General features: G+C 45.2%; 1 protein-coding gene across 2 annotated transcripts in view; it reads left to right on the top strand.

The window, feature by feature from the left end:
* The window catches only part of ALG5 (ALG5 dolichyl-phosphate beta-glucosyltransferase), a 208,601-nt gene that overhangs the window by 30,262 nt on the left and 162,749 nt on the right, over positions 1 to 15,590 (top strand). For both annotated transcript variants that reach the window (XM_086935089.1, XM_086935090.1), the window contains one exon: positions 13,253 to 13,299. In XM_086935089.1, coding sequence (XP_086791215.1) covers positions 13,253 to 13,299 — 47 coding nt within the window. The remainder of the gene's footprint in view (positions 1 to 13,252; positions 13,300 to 15,590) is intronic.

Raw genomic sequence — 15,590 nt, 5'->3', positions numbered from 1 at the left:
GTGTTTGAAATGGAGATAAAACCATCATCCGAGCTCATTCACAAAAAGTAAAGGAGGACTCTGGCCAAGTTGACTCGACATGAAAGAAAGATAGGACTGATCACCAGTTTTGTTTTAAGAGCGGACATCTTGTAATGGTGCCTCTTCACTGCCAAGCATTTATCCGGCTTTTCATTGAGCTGTCCAGTCTCCCTGATACTTAAGGCTCTATTAAGCCCCATGCCAAACATGCCTATTCTTTGTCCGAATGAATCTCACATTTTGAAACAGTACGTCGGATAACTCAAGACCCAGACTCTACTTATGAGCTCACATGGCTCCAAATATTAATAGCCCTTATGAGGACCTGTTGTCACGGGTGGGTCACAATGCTTATAATATTGTGTACCCCCTAACCGATCTAAAAACGCTACTAATAACTTCAAACATAATCTTCTCAAACGGAACCCAAAGACGCTTGGCTTAGATGTCTACTTTTGTACATCTAAAGGTGGTCGTTGTCAACAACCTAATCTTCTTCACAAACATGAGAGCCCAGTGGAGGAGAACCTTTATGTCCATGTTCAGATCCAAACCATTGAAGAAAACACATAACTTTTCCGTTTTTCCATCATACCCTCTATAGTCTTCAAAGCTGATCTGGCCATTTCCCTATAATACAATGGGAACATTCTTATTCAAGCATCAGACCTAAACTTGGAATAGTTTGACATACTCTTTATGAGGATCAAAAATGCAATGGGCTAGCAATATTCCATTTGCAATACCAAACACGTCTTTCCTCTGCATTGAATCTTCACCCCCCACCGCTATCACCTCCCCACTTCTTCCTCACTTACTCAAACTCAGCTGAACCAATTCCCTTGCACCAACTTCAAAAACGTTATGGTCGAACCTAGGTCTCTTATTACAACTAAAGTCTGCCTGAATACAAACTTATCAAACTGGCCCTCTCCCTCTACTCAAATGACAGTGAAACACAATGCTCACCCCTATAGCTTTCAACAACAACAAGCTAGGGAAATGCAGGTGTTCCCACCAGCCTTTGTGCACACCATCTTCACTGCTCTGCGTGCACTGCTTGAATATCATGTGCCCAAACCCACAGACCTCAACTGACCTACAACACATGGTACCCAGCGAAGGAAATAATCTGACACCTCTGCCTAACCCCGCCCTCCACTCGCCTGCCACAGTACACCTTCCACAAAAAACAACCGTCCGTCACCTCACCTACTACTTACCTTCTGACATATGAGGAATCCACACCCCCTACCACCTGTCACTCCTCTGAGGGATCTCATTTACTGTCTCCTCCATAGCAACGACACATACTTTAAACCCTCCCTCCATTGAGGATAAGCTGACCGACATCATGAAGGATCTTCATCTAGCTAACGTAGCCCTTCTGAAGATATTACACTTCTCTTTGAAGATGGAGATGTTTTGAGATCTTAATGACTTCTGAGTTTAATCAACCTAGCCTTCCTACAAGGGTCAAACACTTCTGGAGAAAATCACTTCCATGGAATGTTACTTAAATCTGAACTGGAAATCTCACCTTCCCAGGCCTCATAGGTGTGCCGAACATTTGACTGATGCTGACATTCTCTCCCTTTTACTCTCTTACAGCTCCCTCTACATTCAATATCCAAACTATTCTCTTCAACTCTTATTGAAAATCTAGTGTCAATCTCAGATCTAGGAACAAGGAAAAAGTATTAAATGTCCACACATCGGCGGCGTGGCTAGCAGCCGATGGTAATGGCGGCGTAGCTGCTGAGCTCCGTGAGTGAGCCACCCTTTATCACTGATCTGTTCATTTATCCATTCTATTACAAGGCCCCCGGGACGAGAGCGGAGGTCCGGAGCAGAGCTAGATCGGCCTGCGGAGTCGGGAGGCGCTCCGAAGTGGTAAATCGAACTCGGAGAGCGACGGGCACTGAGGGCCTTCATAACAGCAACAAGCAGCGAGCTGCCGTACTTCAGTAGCCGGGCGGAAGTGGAGGGAGGCCGGACACCGCAACACCGGAAGGACCCCCTATTTCAGCTGTGACGAGAGGCGGCCGCCTACAGTACCTCCAACAACAGCTCACACACAGCGACTGTGCTCTCACTGTTCCCGGAGACCACGGGCAATATTGGCAGTCCTGAACTCGGCTAACGGACATATTGGACACTAATGTGAGTTGCGCCCACCGGTTGCCGCAACACTATATACAGCGCCTCTTCGCTACATTGAACACCCCCCACCCCCACTCCCCCCCCCCTCCCTCCCTCCCCCCCCCCCCCGGCAGCGCAGTAACGCCAGTAGGAATCACAGAGGCGACTTCAGTACCTACCGGACACACATCACCATAGACGCAGCTGCGGCAGCACGCAGACCGGCGGTGCCGGGCTGAGGGAGTGAGGGGAAGCAGCGCACGAGCGGACCACGCCGGCATCTCAACACCGCAATCGAGAGGGGTAATATACCTGCCCATACTGGGGGCGAAGGCACAGAGAGTGCATTGCCAGTGGAGGAACCACCTGTCGGAGGGTTCGGTGGCTCATGAAGTGGCGAGCCTTCCGGCAAATGATGGCAGTGATGGAAGTGTGATCCGGGGCCTCCCCCCTCCTGTCTTTATTCCCAATATGTTCTGAAGTTCACGGAGACCTGGTGTACACGACGTCACGGGCAGATTGAACTCCATTATTGCCCACACTATAACAGTCGCCGCTGCATTGGGGAGCCAGACAGGCGCCTGAGGCAAGACAGTAGGACAGAAAGCACCCTCAAGCGAGCACGATCACCCACCAGATACTACAGGTTACCACTGCTGTGACCAACACTCCATACCATTCCTCATAGAGATTCGGCTTGGTTGCCTCTTTCCCCCCACGCCAGCCTTGCCACAGAGGACCGCTTGGAGGAGTCAACATGACTGGTAGAGGCCCAAGGAACCAATCAGCGCAGGCCAAGTTGGACAAATATGCGTATGAGAAAAATAGCTCGCAACTAACGGAGGGGCATCCATCCACGGGAAAAACATCTGAAGGAGATGGGGCAAAAAAGGTCACATTGGAAGACCTCATGAAAGCGCTATCAGCAGTACAGACGGTGAGAACGATCTCAACTGACGTTTCCTTACTACGGGCGGACTTCCACAAAATGACTGAACGGATCACGGAAGTAGAAATGGTTACGAAGTCACTGGTGGAGGACACATCGGAATTGCAGAGAGCAATGACGCGGATCGAGACAGAAAATAAACTTCTAAAAGAGAAGCTGGATGACCAAGAAGGGAGACCGAGACGAAACAATGTACGAATTCTAGGACTTCCTGAAACAGAAGGGATCCAGGCTATGGACTTATACGTAGAAGACTTAATCAAAACCAGACTTCAACCTAAGGGATTATCCCACTTCTTCTCAGTTGAAAGGGCCCATAGAGTTCCGGGAGGCAAACCAAAGCTGGGGGCGGCCCCAAGACTGGTACTAGCCAGATTGTTCAACTTTCGCGATAGGGACACAATCCTGCAAGGGGCGAGAACGTCACAGGCGTTCCGTATACACAACTACACTCGTGCATTCTTTCCAGACTACACAGCAGAGGTGGCCCGTCGCAGGCGGAGCTTCATGGAGGTCAAAAAGGAGATGAGAGCGCGTGAACTGACCTACTCCATGTTATTCCCGGCCCGACTCAGAGTAGTAGCCGATGGTAAAACGTGGTTCTACGACACACCAGAAGCTGCGTACGATTGGTTGGAAGGTTGGCGGCAAGTAGGAGCGCAGCGGCACACCAACAGGAATCACCGCCATCAACTGGAGGACGACCACGTTGGATCTCAAGAACAGAGGCGAGTGGAACCGAGCCGCTCTCCACGCCCAGGGACGTAAGAAAATGAACTGGGACACTAACATTAACCTCTCTGCTCCAACCGGCAATAACACTGTACCAACTATTGAAATTGGGCTGGATTCTGAACTGAGGCGAGCCTGGGTGGACCGCAAGGGCTGCCGCCTCTACAGACCTTGTACCCCGACAAGCAAGTACTATGGTTTGGGTTGGGGAGAAGCACTCTGCTAAGTTGGGGTGGCGGGCGGTTTTAAGTCCGTTGAGCAAGGAGGCAGGGAGGGGGGAGGGGAGGGGAGGGACAGTTTTGGTTAGTTTATGTTTAAATATTGTGGCAGGAATTGACGACAGGCATACACTGAGAACACGAAGAGAGAGCAGTTGCATCACGAGTGAGATAGGAAAGACATGCATGTCAGGTCTGCGATTGCGCCACAGACGCTTTGATGTAATTACACAACAGCGATTCCACAACACCCGGTAGGCCTACCCTGGTGCGCAATCCACGGAGTAATGTCCATCACGACATGACACTAGAATCCCCTGTGCCGCCCCTGAAAATACTGACCAGGAATATAAGAGGTTTGGGCAATAAAATAAAGAAGGGTCTGGTACTACCGGCTTTGAAACGGCATAGTCCAACAGTAGTCCTGCTGCAAGAGACTCATCTCACAGGGAAGGCTTGCAAAGCGTTAGACAGACGAGGATACAAGTTGGCGGCGCACGCTGAATTTACTTCAGGCTCGAGAGGGACAGGTATCCTACTCAAAAAGACCTCATTGTTTATACTCCTACAGACCAAGACAGATGACCAGGGTCGCTTCGCAGCGATTCAAGGCCAATGGGAGGGAAAACTTTTAAACATAGTCTCGGTGTACGTGCCTCCGGCACTGCACTTGGTGGCACTGCCTGCACTAGGAGCTTTTCTCTTAACCCTACCGGAGGAGGACCTCATTCACACCAATTTTATCCTGCAGTAACAGAGCCCATTCTACAGCTTCTAACCTCTCAGCATGTGGTATTGAGGTGTGAAGTGCTGTGACATGAATGGTACATAGACACCAAGAATCACAATCTATGACCAAGAAATTTAACAATTGTTCGAGAAAGTCGGTTGTATCTTGAATATATGAGTTCCAGATTTGAACCACTGGTTGTAAGAAGGTCCAAGTACTTGTCTAGACTTTGTGTATAGACCGACATATTGACACAATAGGCCTAAATGGAGGGTCCAGGCATTTTTTTTAAACTTAGGTAGCATGTAAAGCCTTGGTCTTCATGGGAATTCCCTGAAAATGCCAAATTCCGGTTACGAGCCTGTGCCATCAGGATACTTTGGTATTTGTGGGTCAGGTTCCTGGACGTTGGTGTCTGAAAATTGACGCATTGCAAAGCTTTTTTAACTAGTGCTTCAAAGGTATCAAACGTTTTGTGTGCTGTTGGTGCCAAGAAGACACTTTTGGGTTTAAATTCTTGAGATGGAGTTTCCTCTTGTATGTTGATGTTTTATGGTAGATTGTCGAAAAAGTGTCATAGAAGAAGGTTATGCTTCAAAAGACTGGTCCGGTATGTCGGAACTAAAGATGTCCCTTTGTTCAATAATGCTTTCTGTGAAGGAGTCAAAACATTAGAAGTTGGTTAATTTGCCAAGCCGACATGGCAGTTTAAAACTGCACACACAAGCTCTGCAGTGGCAGGCTTGAAACATGTTTGAAGGGATAATCAATTGAGTGGCACAATCAGGGCTGCAGGCCCACTGGTAGCATTTAATTTACATGTCCTGGACACATGTAGTGCACTTTACTAGAGACTGATGGGTAAATGAAATATACCAATTGTGAATAAGCCAATGTTACCATGTTTTAAACAATGCACACATGCAGTTCAGCACAGGTGAAGTGCCCAGATTCCTAAAGCCAATAAAAACGAATTTAGCACAACTGGGAAGAGCAGGCAAAACGTTTGGGGGTGACCCTGCAGAAAGGGCCATTTCCAACATTGCTAAGATATTATGTACGTGCTCGTGGGTCAGTAAAAGCAGCTGCAGATGCTGACCGCAGAGCTTGACTTGGTTGCCACTGCCTCTCGTTATCCAGTCATCTCATGTTATCAACAGTTACATTTAAGTTCTCAGTAACGTTAAGGGAAATTTGTTAAGACTGCTGATTACGCTATTATAAACGCTTAGCATGTCTTTTTAGCCTTTAAATGCTTACTTTGTAGCAGCATGGTGCAGCACAGGAAACCTGTATTGTGCTCTCTTGTTGAGGGATTACATTTGCCTGTGCCATGTGTTGCATACATCCAATATATCAATTGGCAAAGCACTGAGAGGTTTGTATTAGTCCTAACACTAGGTTATTTTGATTTTCAGTTAGGCTCAACTGCAGTTAAATCACTATTGCATAGAAGCACGTGTTGGGAAAGGCAACAAATATGTGAGAGTGATTTTCGTTGATTGTCGGGTTTGTGTGTGGGTGGGCGAATGCGTTAATGAGTCCGTGGTCGGATTGATGAATGAGTGGATGGATGATTACTGAGCACTTGGGTAGGTTGAGGGTGAATGTGTTCATAGATTGATGAATGGTTGAATAAGTGCGTATATTGATGGATGATTAGAATAATTGGAGAGTGCATTCATGGATTATTGAAGGGGGGTACTTTGAGAGATACGGACAGTTAAGCTTACAAACAGAGGCCTCCGACAGCTGTAGTATAGCGCAATGTTTCTGATTTTACTACCCCTCCACCCAATCTGTCCTCACTAAGCGTTCTGTGAAACAGGTCATTACCAGGTTTCCCTCCAAAGTAAGCAGCACGAGTGTAGCACTTCTCTGCATTCATCTCAGTAAAAGGGTATGCAATTGTTCCTATCTACCCCTTTGATTCTATCAGTCAGTGCATTTTGTCCAATATTGCCAAAAAGCTTTCTGTGTGGTTTACCTCTGACAGTTAGGAGAATAGACCTATAAGTAGATGGATGGATTGTTTTAGGACTTATTTTTTATGTAAGTGATATCTGTTGTCTGTTTTACTGGATCTTTTCAAATGCATGTTTATTCAGTGCTTGGCTTGTAAAATAAGTGTCGGTGCTGATGAATGTCAGGGTTGCCAAATAACAAGGCTGTCTAGTCTTCATTCTATCTTATGCCTCTTCCGTGTACTACACCCAATACTCCCTGCCCTTTATCTCACTCCTACAGGTTCTTTTTCATCCCTGCTTTCTCTCTTTCTCACTGTTTTTCCGTCCTTCTCGTACACATTCTTTCTCTGTTTTCTGCTTCTCCCTCTCGTTTTCTGGGTCTGAGTCCATTGAATGAAAAAAAAAGTCTTGTCCCCTAAAATGGGTGCTAGTTGACTCACTTGCAACCACTAGCGCAAATTAAGCATTCTATATATCTATTTTCTGCAAGAAAGAACCTACACCTTAGAAAATAACCTACACCTTAATCTCACAAATAGTAATGCCCAATTGCCCCGTCTTCCGCGATCATTTCCTATGTGTTGAGAAAAAGATTTGTGCTCCTTTTTCACACAACGGTGGGAGTAACACACTTGTAGGAAACATTTGCTTTTTTTAATGCACACAATAACTTAAAGGGCGTTCTTGGCCAGTAAGACAAATGATTGCTAACAAACTCAGTAGTCCTGTTTTGTCGACTTCAGGAGCACAAAAGCCTCTGTGGATTTGCCAGAGTAGGAAATGGTATTCATGGGGGTTGGCCACCGATCCCAGGCGAGGTCAACCATCAAGTTTGAAGCACATTTCTTTTCATCATTCCATGTCCTGTTGCCGAGTTGAAGCCCAGATCTCTCCGGTTCTATGCAGGATGCTATATAATATTCAAATAACATCACATTTGGTACTGTAAATCTGTCAGGTCACTGCAGGTTGGTTTTGTAAAGCTTCAGTTAGTGCAATCTGTATTGTGCTAAAAATAGTTATGTTTGTAATAAACAAAATGTAAGTTGGCAAACCATCACCTGCTTGCTGTGAATGTAACGGTACAAAAGGGGGTGGTGATGGACGGAGCATCTGAATCAATCAAACCCTCACACCCAGTCAAAAGATCTGGGTTTAATCCATCACCGTTCTTTAGCCCACTATGCCACCCCAGTTCATACATGGCTATATGCAAATCAGTCTGACCCTGTGCCTCATGGGAACAGTCCAGCCCGAACTGCCAAGCCATGTCTTCCCTGGACCGGAAACAAGCTTCCGAGGATTCAGATGCTCCGTCCATCACCACCCCCTTTTGTACCGCTTTTGGCCGCTATAAGTGTGGCCGGGTATGCTCAGACGTGAGTCCCTTGCTCACTTTGCCACTAGATTCAAGCAAGCCGGGCTGGAGACGGCTGGAATGCCAGAAACCGGTCCTCGGAAGCTTGTTTCCGGTCCAGGGAAGACATGGCTTGGCAGTTCGGGCTGGACTGTTACCATGAGGCACAGGGCCAGACTGATTTGCATATAGCCATGTCTGTACTGGGGTGGCAGAGTGGGCTAAAGAACGGTGATGGATTAAACCCAGATCTTTTGACTGGATGTGAGTGTTTAATTGATTCAGATGCTCTGTCCATCACCACCCCCTTTTGTACTGCTTTGAATGTAAGGCATCCTTTCTTGTATCTCTACACTTTCTGAGCTCTTGGGATGCAGTATTTGGTTGGCTCATATATCCTCCATAGATTAAGTGTTAGATAAGTGGGTCTCTTACTTAAGGGCCAGTCACTAAAAATCCAGTTGTGGAGAGGATGCATTTAGCAACTCCTGAGAAAGTGATTAGTCTGAAGAGGTGAGCTTCACACATTTTGCTGAGCAATTTTACCCTGTTTTTCAAGGGCATTTTAGTGTAGCTGCAAAGGATCCCTTTGAAAAAGCATAATATTTACATTTGTATTAAAGAACCAGCATTGGCAAAGCCAATAAGTCTCACTTATGGAAGAGCTATTGGCTTTGATAATGTGTTTTAGCCATTTTGTACACCAGTGTAGCTGGTGTTCAGCATGGCTAAAAGTTGTGGAGTGGAGTGGAGTGGAGTGGAGTGGAGTGGAGTGGAGTGGAGTGGAGTGGAGTGGAGTGGAGTGGAGTGGAGTGGAGTGGAGTGGAGTGGAGTGGAGTGGAGTGGAGTGGAGTGATTAGGCAACACATTTTTCAATTGAAATTACCATTACATTTCCGCAGATAAAATTTTTCAAAGGCATTTTAGTGTAGCTACAAAGGTTCTCTTTGACAAGCATAAGAATTATATTTGTATTGGAAACACAAGCTTTGGCAAGCCCAATAGGTCTCACTTATTCAAGATCTATTGCCTTTGACTAGCATTGACAATGTGTTTTAGCCATTTTGTACACCAGTGTGGATGCTGTTCAACATGGCAAACCGTTATAGGAGTAGAGTGGAATCGATGGCATGGAGCAAAGTGGCATAGAGGCAGTTGCATAGAATGGAGTAGAGTGTAGGGGCATGTCATGGATTGGTGTGACAAAAAGTGGAGTGGCTGAGAGGGGCATGGCATAGAATGAAGGGGCGTGGAGTGGAGTATGCATGGTATCTCAGTGCACTGCCAGTATAAAACACATTTTCAATTGATATGACCATTCAAGTTAGTTTTTATTGTTTGATTAATTAAAATCATTACAATACCCCCCTGGTGCAAATAAAAGAATTACATAGACGGTTTATCAATCTATAAAAATACACATCACTTTTTTGTTATAAAAATTCGTAACAATAAAATTTAAATATAAAAGGTTTTGTGTTGGCGGCTTTCAAACTTGGCACAACAAAGTTAACAGTGTAAACCCCTTAGGAAGGGTATTAATGTTGTTTTACAGAAATGTGTTTAAGGTCTCCGCCCGTTTGCCATAGAAGTCTACTAACTACATTCATGTATTTGACTCCTCGGCATGCCAGGATGTGTGACGTGCCATCTAACCAGCGTATCACCGCTTGCCTGCTTGACCGAATATTCAAGTCGTTAAAAATTGATTTCAGGTGCTGCCTCCTTTGGTCTTGGATGGCTGGGCAGGCACATATTAGACGAATTAGAGTTTCTTTTTTGAAGCTGCAGTCGGCAAGACTCTGATTTAAATGCCTTTTTCCACAGAGGGTATAAGTCCTTTGAGTCGTGGACGCCCATTCGAAACTTTATGAAGCTCCTTTTTAGCTGTGAGCTATAATGGGCGGATAAGTATGCTTGTGGCTTTGAGAGACGGTAGGAGTTAATGACTGTCCACCCATGCCGCCTCTTGTTGAGCGCCTTTTTTTCCTCCCACAAGGATTTCTTTTTGGCTGCGATGTTTACTATTTTACCAAAGCTTCCTCTGTCCAGCCCTTTGTCCCATGCTGTTTGTAGACCCATCTCGACCAGCGAGTCACTCAAAAAGCTTCCCCAGGAGTTAGGAGTATCCAGCTCCCCCTGGGGCTTGATTGCATCCCAGCATAAGCTATTCAGAGTGCCCGGGTCTGAAGAGCGAAATGTGGGACAAAGTTTGATGAAGCTGCTCATTCCCCGAAACTTCTGATGCTGGAGGCAGAATTCCAATCTAACCTGGGCGGGTGAGACCCATTTTGGTAGATCAAAGACTGCTTTATAAATCTTTGTCTGCAGCTCGTTCAATAAGTGCGCTTCTTTGCCGCACCAAGGGGCCAAGCCATAGGATAAACTGGGCTGGATTTGGGCGGCCATTACTTTTAGCAAATGAGAGTAGTTCGGGCAGTCCATTTTTTTGCGTAATAATCTGTAAGCGTAAATTAATGATTGGGCCTTGGCTTTTAATGCCAATTTATGTTCTTTGAGTTGCCCCCTGCCCGATTATTGAAATGACCATTACATTTGAGCAGACGCACAGTTTTACTAATAAAACCATACAGCGATAATGTGTGGAAATGGCATTACTCAGTGTATTGATTGTTTTGATCCTAGTAAAATGTTTATTTCTCCCACACTTCAGAATTACAAAAATGTGCTACATTTGTGCTTTCCTAATTCTGATATGTTCTGAAATATCTGCACAGTTCATTTACAGTCATTTTAAATTTTGTTGTGTGCTAGAAAAATGTTTTTTCTTTCACAACCCCAGTAGCCAGCAAGTTTGTCACATAAATCCTTTCACTTTGAAGTCAGTGAAGGGAAAGTTAACACCAAGCTTCAGCAGAAACCAGAGCCATTTGACCTTTGTCGTCGAATGCACAGCAAATGTGACAAGATAAGAACATTTAAAGGCTTGTCTACAGAAAGCAAATGCAATGGTGCAGCTGTAAAAAGGCTTTTTTTGCACAGGAGGGACTAACTCAAGCTGGACAGTCTAAAGCAAATAAAGCCAGCAACTCAAAAGCAAACAACTGAGAGCATAAAACACAAAGCCAATGGTAAGCAAAGGGTAGAATGCATTCCCTGAGAAGCTTTTGGAATGTCCTCTAGAAGTCTTTAGCAAACAAGACTGCTGTTCTATCTCGAGGTTTTCAACCTAAAAAACTATGTGCTTTAAATGAGATTTGCAAAGCCAAAAATGTGTAGGTAAAGTGAAGCTGACTTGTATGATTGCAAAATGTATCAAAACTATGTCATTTCTGCAGGCCTAAGTGAGTTTTGGATGAGATGTGGACAGACTACTGTGAATGTCATAGAGTGGTCAAAGAAAGGTAACAGAAATAAGTTGTGAACCCATACAGCTGCAATGTAAAGGGTTGACAAACGTTATCTTTTTTCCAACAAATGCACAACTAAACTTAATTCTTAATGATACAGAAGTGCAAGACTTGTAGGACAATGCCATACATCTTCCCATTGTTATGCCAGGGTGTAGGAAAGTATTCTTTCTTCAAAATGCTTTTTATGAAAAAGAAAAATGATTTTATTTTTTTGAGACAATCCACCATTTCCCCAAACTTAGCATGGGTAATGTCTACTATGTGAAGATGTCCCAAACACAGTGCAAGGGAAGGTAAAACAGACACATTGTCGTGGTAAATGTTGTGGGCCATTTCTAAAAGTATCAGATAACTTTACTAAACACTTGGAGCGTTTGTGAGTTTGGTATCCCTGTTTAAATGTCTACACTTATTGGGGCTTCCCAGAAGTCATGGCTTTATTCAATCATTTATTTGCAAACTAATAACTACTAAACTTTACATGAATACAATAAACGCAAGCAGAAGTAAGTCTTGTAAATAAGGAAGTATTCTAAAACATTTGATGATTATTCTGTACTTGTGATTAGGTGATGACTTGTGCTTGCCCCTTACTTGCTTATGTTAAAAACCAACAAACATATTTAGCAAAACATACTTTATAGTGACCTTTGTAATTTTAACGGCTATTATTAATTACATACATTGTATAATGCCAACTAATCACCATTGAAGATTTTGCCTCTAAGTTTCGAAGCCTGCAGTAAAAAGGGGCCATAGAGGAAGATACCAGAGTGATCTTGTAGCATCTATAATCTTGCGGACCAGACCATTAAGGACTTCTTTGTTAAACTGGACGTTAACGAGCACGTTTTATTAAAAATGTTTCTGAACCTAAAAATTGAATTCTTTCTTGGTCACACATCTGAAATTCAGGGATACCCAGTAGAACCCTTGCCTACTGGGAAGGTGCTGCTTCACTCTACACAGCACATAAAGGACAGACCTATTGCTCCACTGTTATGTAGTAGAGTGAAAGGGCTCCTGTTAGAGAACCTTAATGCTAATAGCCTAGAAACAGTCAATCGTACTGTATTTGGGACAGTACATGGTTAGCTGAATTGTGTTGCACCTAAATCGATGGTCCTCTAGGACAGACGTGCGTATTCCACATAGAATGAAGTTGGGAAGCTATATCTTGGCTACCTAATTAATATGGGTAGTGAAAGACAGATGGCAATCGGATACATCCGTTCCCACTAAGCCTTTATTCTGACCTGAACTACTAAAGAATCAATTACACTATTTTTCTAATCCAGTGGAGTTGTGCCCTGTATATATTTGGGCTTATGCCCATAAAGCAGGCTTTGCTTCCACGTACTCCGTGTTTTCCCCCTAACAGATTTGAGTTTGGATTTTTTTGACTTCGCTAAAAAAAACTTTCAACTGTATAGTGAGTGTCTAGTGAAGTGGAAAACAAGATGTTGATAGACAGCAAAAGTTCATCTGACTTTAATCACTCTTAAAAAGACCCCATTTGCTGCACATGTTCAGGGGAAGGAACTGTGAGGTTGTAGTCCTCTAGAGGTGGTAGTAGGTTTTCCAAAATTCCCAAAGGCATATTATCACATTTTAAGGGTATTAGTTCAGGGAAACCTTGATGTTACTTCCTTACATATTGTTTTCTTTTTGAACTATATCGAATTATAATTTACATTTTTTTTAACTCTTCTTCAGGATTTTAGAAAACATGTACTCTCATACTTTATTTTCTTACTTGCAGTACCTCTCATGATGGATGAAGCTCTGGAATATTTGGAAAAAAGAAAGGTATTTAATGTTTTTACTTTCAGATGTTTTTCTATTGAAAGCATGCATTGGTAACCATGTTAATGACAGTATTACAAATGTATATAGTGGGTGATATGCATGTTTGTGGGGTCAGACATCCAAGAAGTTGAATTGTAGCGGATGCATAATTGTACACGATACTCTTCTCTAAAGACACATTTTTTATAGTATTCGGAAAAACAGGAAAGGACAAGGATGAGAAGAGAAAGACAGTGGAAAGAAAATGGGCAAGAGGGCACAGGTCTGACTGGCTGGTCTGTGTGAACGTGTAAGTTTAAGAAAAGATTCATGGAGACACTGTCATAGCAAATGTATACTAATCCCACTGTGGGGAATATAGAGCACTATCTTTTGAAGCTGGACATCGAGGGTATCCCACAGGTTCCTGGATGATGAGAGGTTTTGAGATTTTCGCAAGCATATGCTTTCTGTCCTTCTAGTAAAGCCAAGCTCGCCATATCTGAAAGGATATGTTGGATGCACTTTTCCATTCTGAGAGGATTTGTTTTGTTCCTATGGCAAGCATGATGTCAGTAAGTAAAAAGTAAACGCAGTTTGGGGGTGTAAATAAAAAGAAAAAAGAAGACAATGCCCTCATTTGCTGCCTAGTCCTCCTTGCCCTCCCACCCATAGCCTCCATTCAAAAATGAACTATAGAAAAAATAAGTCAGCAAGCATGGGAGAAACAGAGAGCAAGGAGTTAAGCAATGGGTAGAGGGAGTGGAAAGTCCATACACGAGGGAGAGCTGTTTAAAGGGTGTGGGTAGAATTACTCAAGCAAAAACATAAACACAATGAACAGGGGAGGCAGGACGTTTGGCGAGAGAGGCAGAGAGAGAGAGAGAGGCAGTGAAGGAAGAGAGAGAGAGAGAGAGAGGTAGAGAGAGAGAGAGGCAGAGAGAGAGAGAGAGCGAGGCAGAGAGAGAGAGAGAGAGAGGCAGAGAGAGAGAGAGAGGCAGAGAGAGAGAGAGAGAGAGAGAGAGAGAGAGAGAGGCAGAGAGAGAGAGAGAGAGAGAGGCAGAGAGAGAGAGAGAGAGAGAGAGAGAGCGAGGCAGAGAGCGAGGCAGAGAGCGAGGCAGAGAGCGAGGCAGAGAGCGAGGCAGAGAGAGAGGCAGAGAGGGGCAGAGAGAGAGAGAGAGAGGGGCAGAGAGAGAGAGAGCGAGGCAGAGAGAGAGAGCGCGAGGCAGAGAGAGAGAGCGAGGCAGAGAGAGAGAGCGAGGCAGAGAGAGAGATGAAGAGAGAGAGAGAGAGAGACAGGCAGAGAGAGAGAGAGGCAGAGAGAGAGAGAGGCAGAGAGAGCGAGAGAGAGGCAGAGAGAGAGAGGCAGAGAGAGAGGCAGAGAGAGAGAGGCAGGCAGAGAGAGAGGCAGAGAGAGAGGCAGAGAGAGAGGCAGAGAGAGAGAGAGGGGCAGAGAGAGAGAGAGGGGCAGAGAGAGAGAGAGAGAGGGGCAGAGAGAGAGAGAGAGAGGGGCAGAGAGAGAGAGAGAGAGAGAGGCAGAGAGAGAGAGAGAGAGAGGGGCAGAGAGAGAGAGAGAGCGAGGCAGAGGGAGAGAGCAAGGCAGAGAGAGAGAGCGAGGCAGAGAGAGCGAGGAAGAGGGAGAGAGAGGCAGAGAGAGAGGCAGAGAGAGAGAGGCAGAGAGAGAGAGGCAGAGAGAGAGAGGCAGAGAGAGAGAGGCAGAGAGAGAGAGGCAGAGAGAGAGAGGCAGAGAGAGAGAGAGAGAGAGAGGCAGAGAGAGGCAGAGAGAGAGAGGCAGAGAGAGAGAGAGGCAGAGAGAGAGAGAGGCAGAGAGAGAGAGAGGCAGAGAGAGAGAGAGGCAGAGAGAGAGGCAGAGAGAGAGAGAGAGAGGCAGAGAGAGAGAGAGAGGCAGAGAGAGAGAGAGAGGCAGAGAGAGAGAGAGAGAGGCAGAGAGAGAGAGAGAGAGAGGCAGAGAGAGAGAGAGAGAGGCAGAGAGAGAGAGAGAGAGGCAGAGAGAGAGAGAGGCAGAGAGAGAGAGAGAGAGGCAGAGAGAGAGGCAGAGAGAGAGAGAGAGGCAGAGAGAGAGAGAGAGGCAGAGAGAGAGAGAGGCAGAGAGAGAGAGAGGCAGAGGGAGGCAGAGAGAGAGAGAGAGGCAGAGAGAGAGGGAGAGAGAGAGAGTGAGGCAGAGAGAGAGGGAGAGAGAGAGAGGGAGGCAGAGAGAGAGAGAGAGGGAGGCAGAGAGAGAGAGACGCAGAGAGAGAGAGAGAGACGCAGAGAGAGAGAGAGAGAGACGCAGAGAGAGAGAGGGAGAGAGA

The sequence above is a fragment of the Lissotriton vulgaris genome, chromosome 8 (genome assembly GCF_964263255.1).
Source record: "Lissotriton vulgaris chromosome 8, aLisVul1.2, whole genome shotgun sequence".
Lineage (NCBI taxonomy): Eukaryota > Metazoa > Chordata > Amphibia > Caudata > Salamandridae > Lissotriton > Lissotriton vulgaris.
Note: the sequence above shows the minus strand (reverse complement) of the source record. Positions and strands in the feature narration are given on the sequence as shown.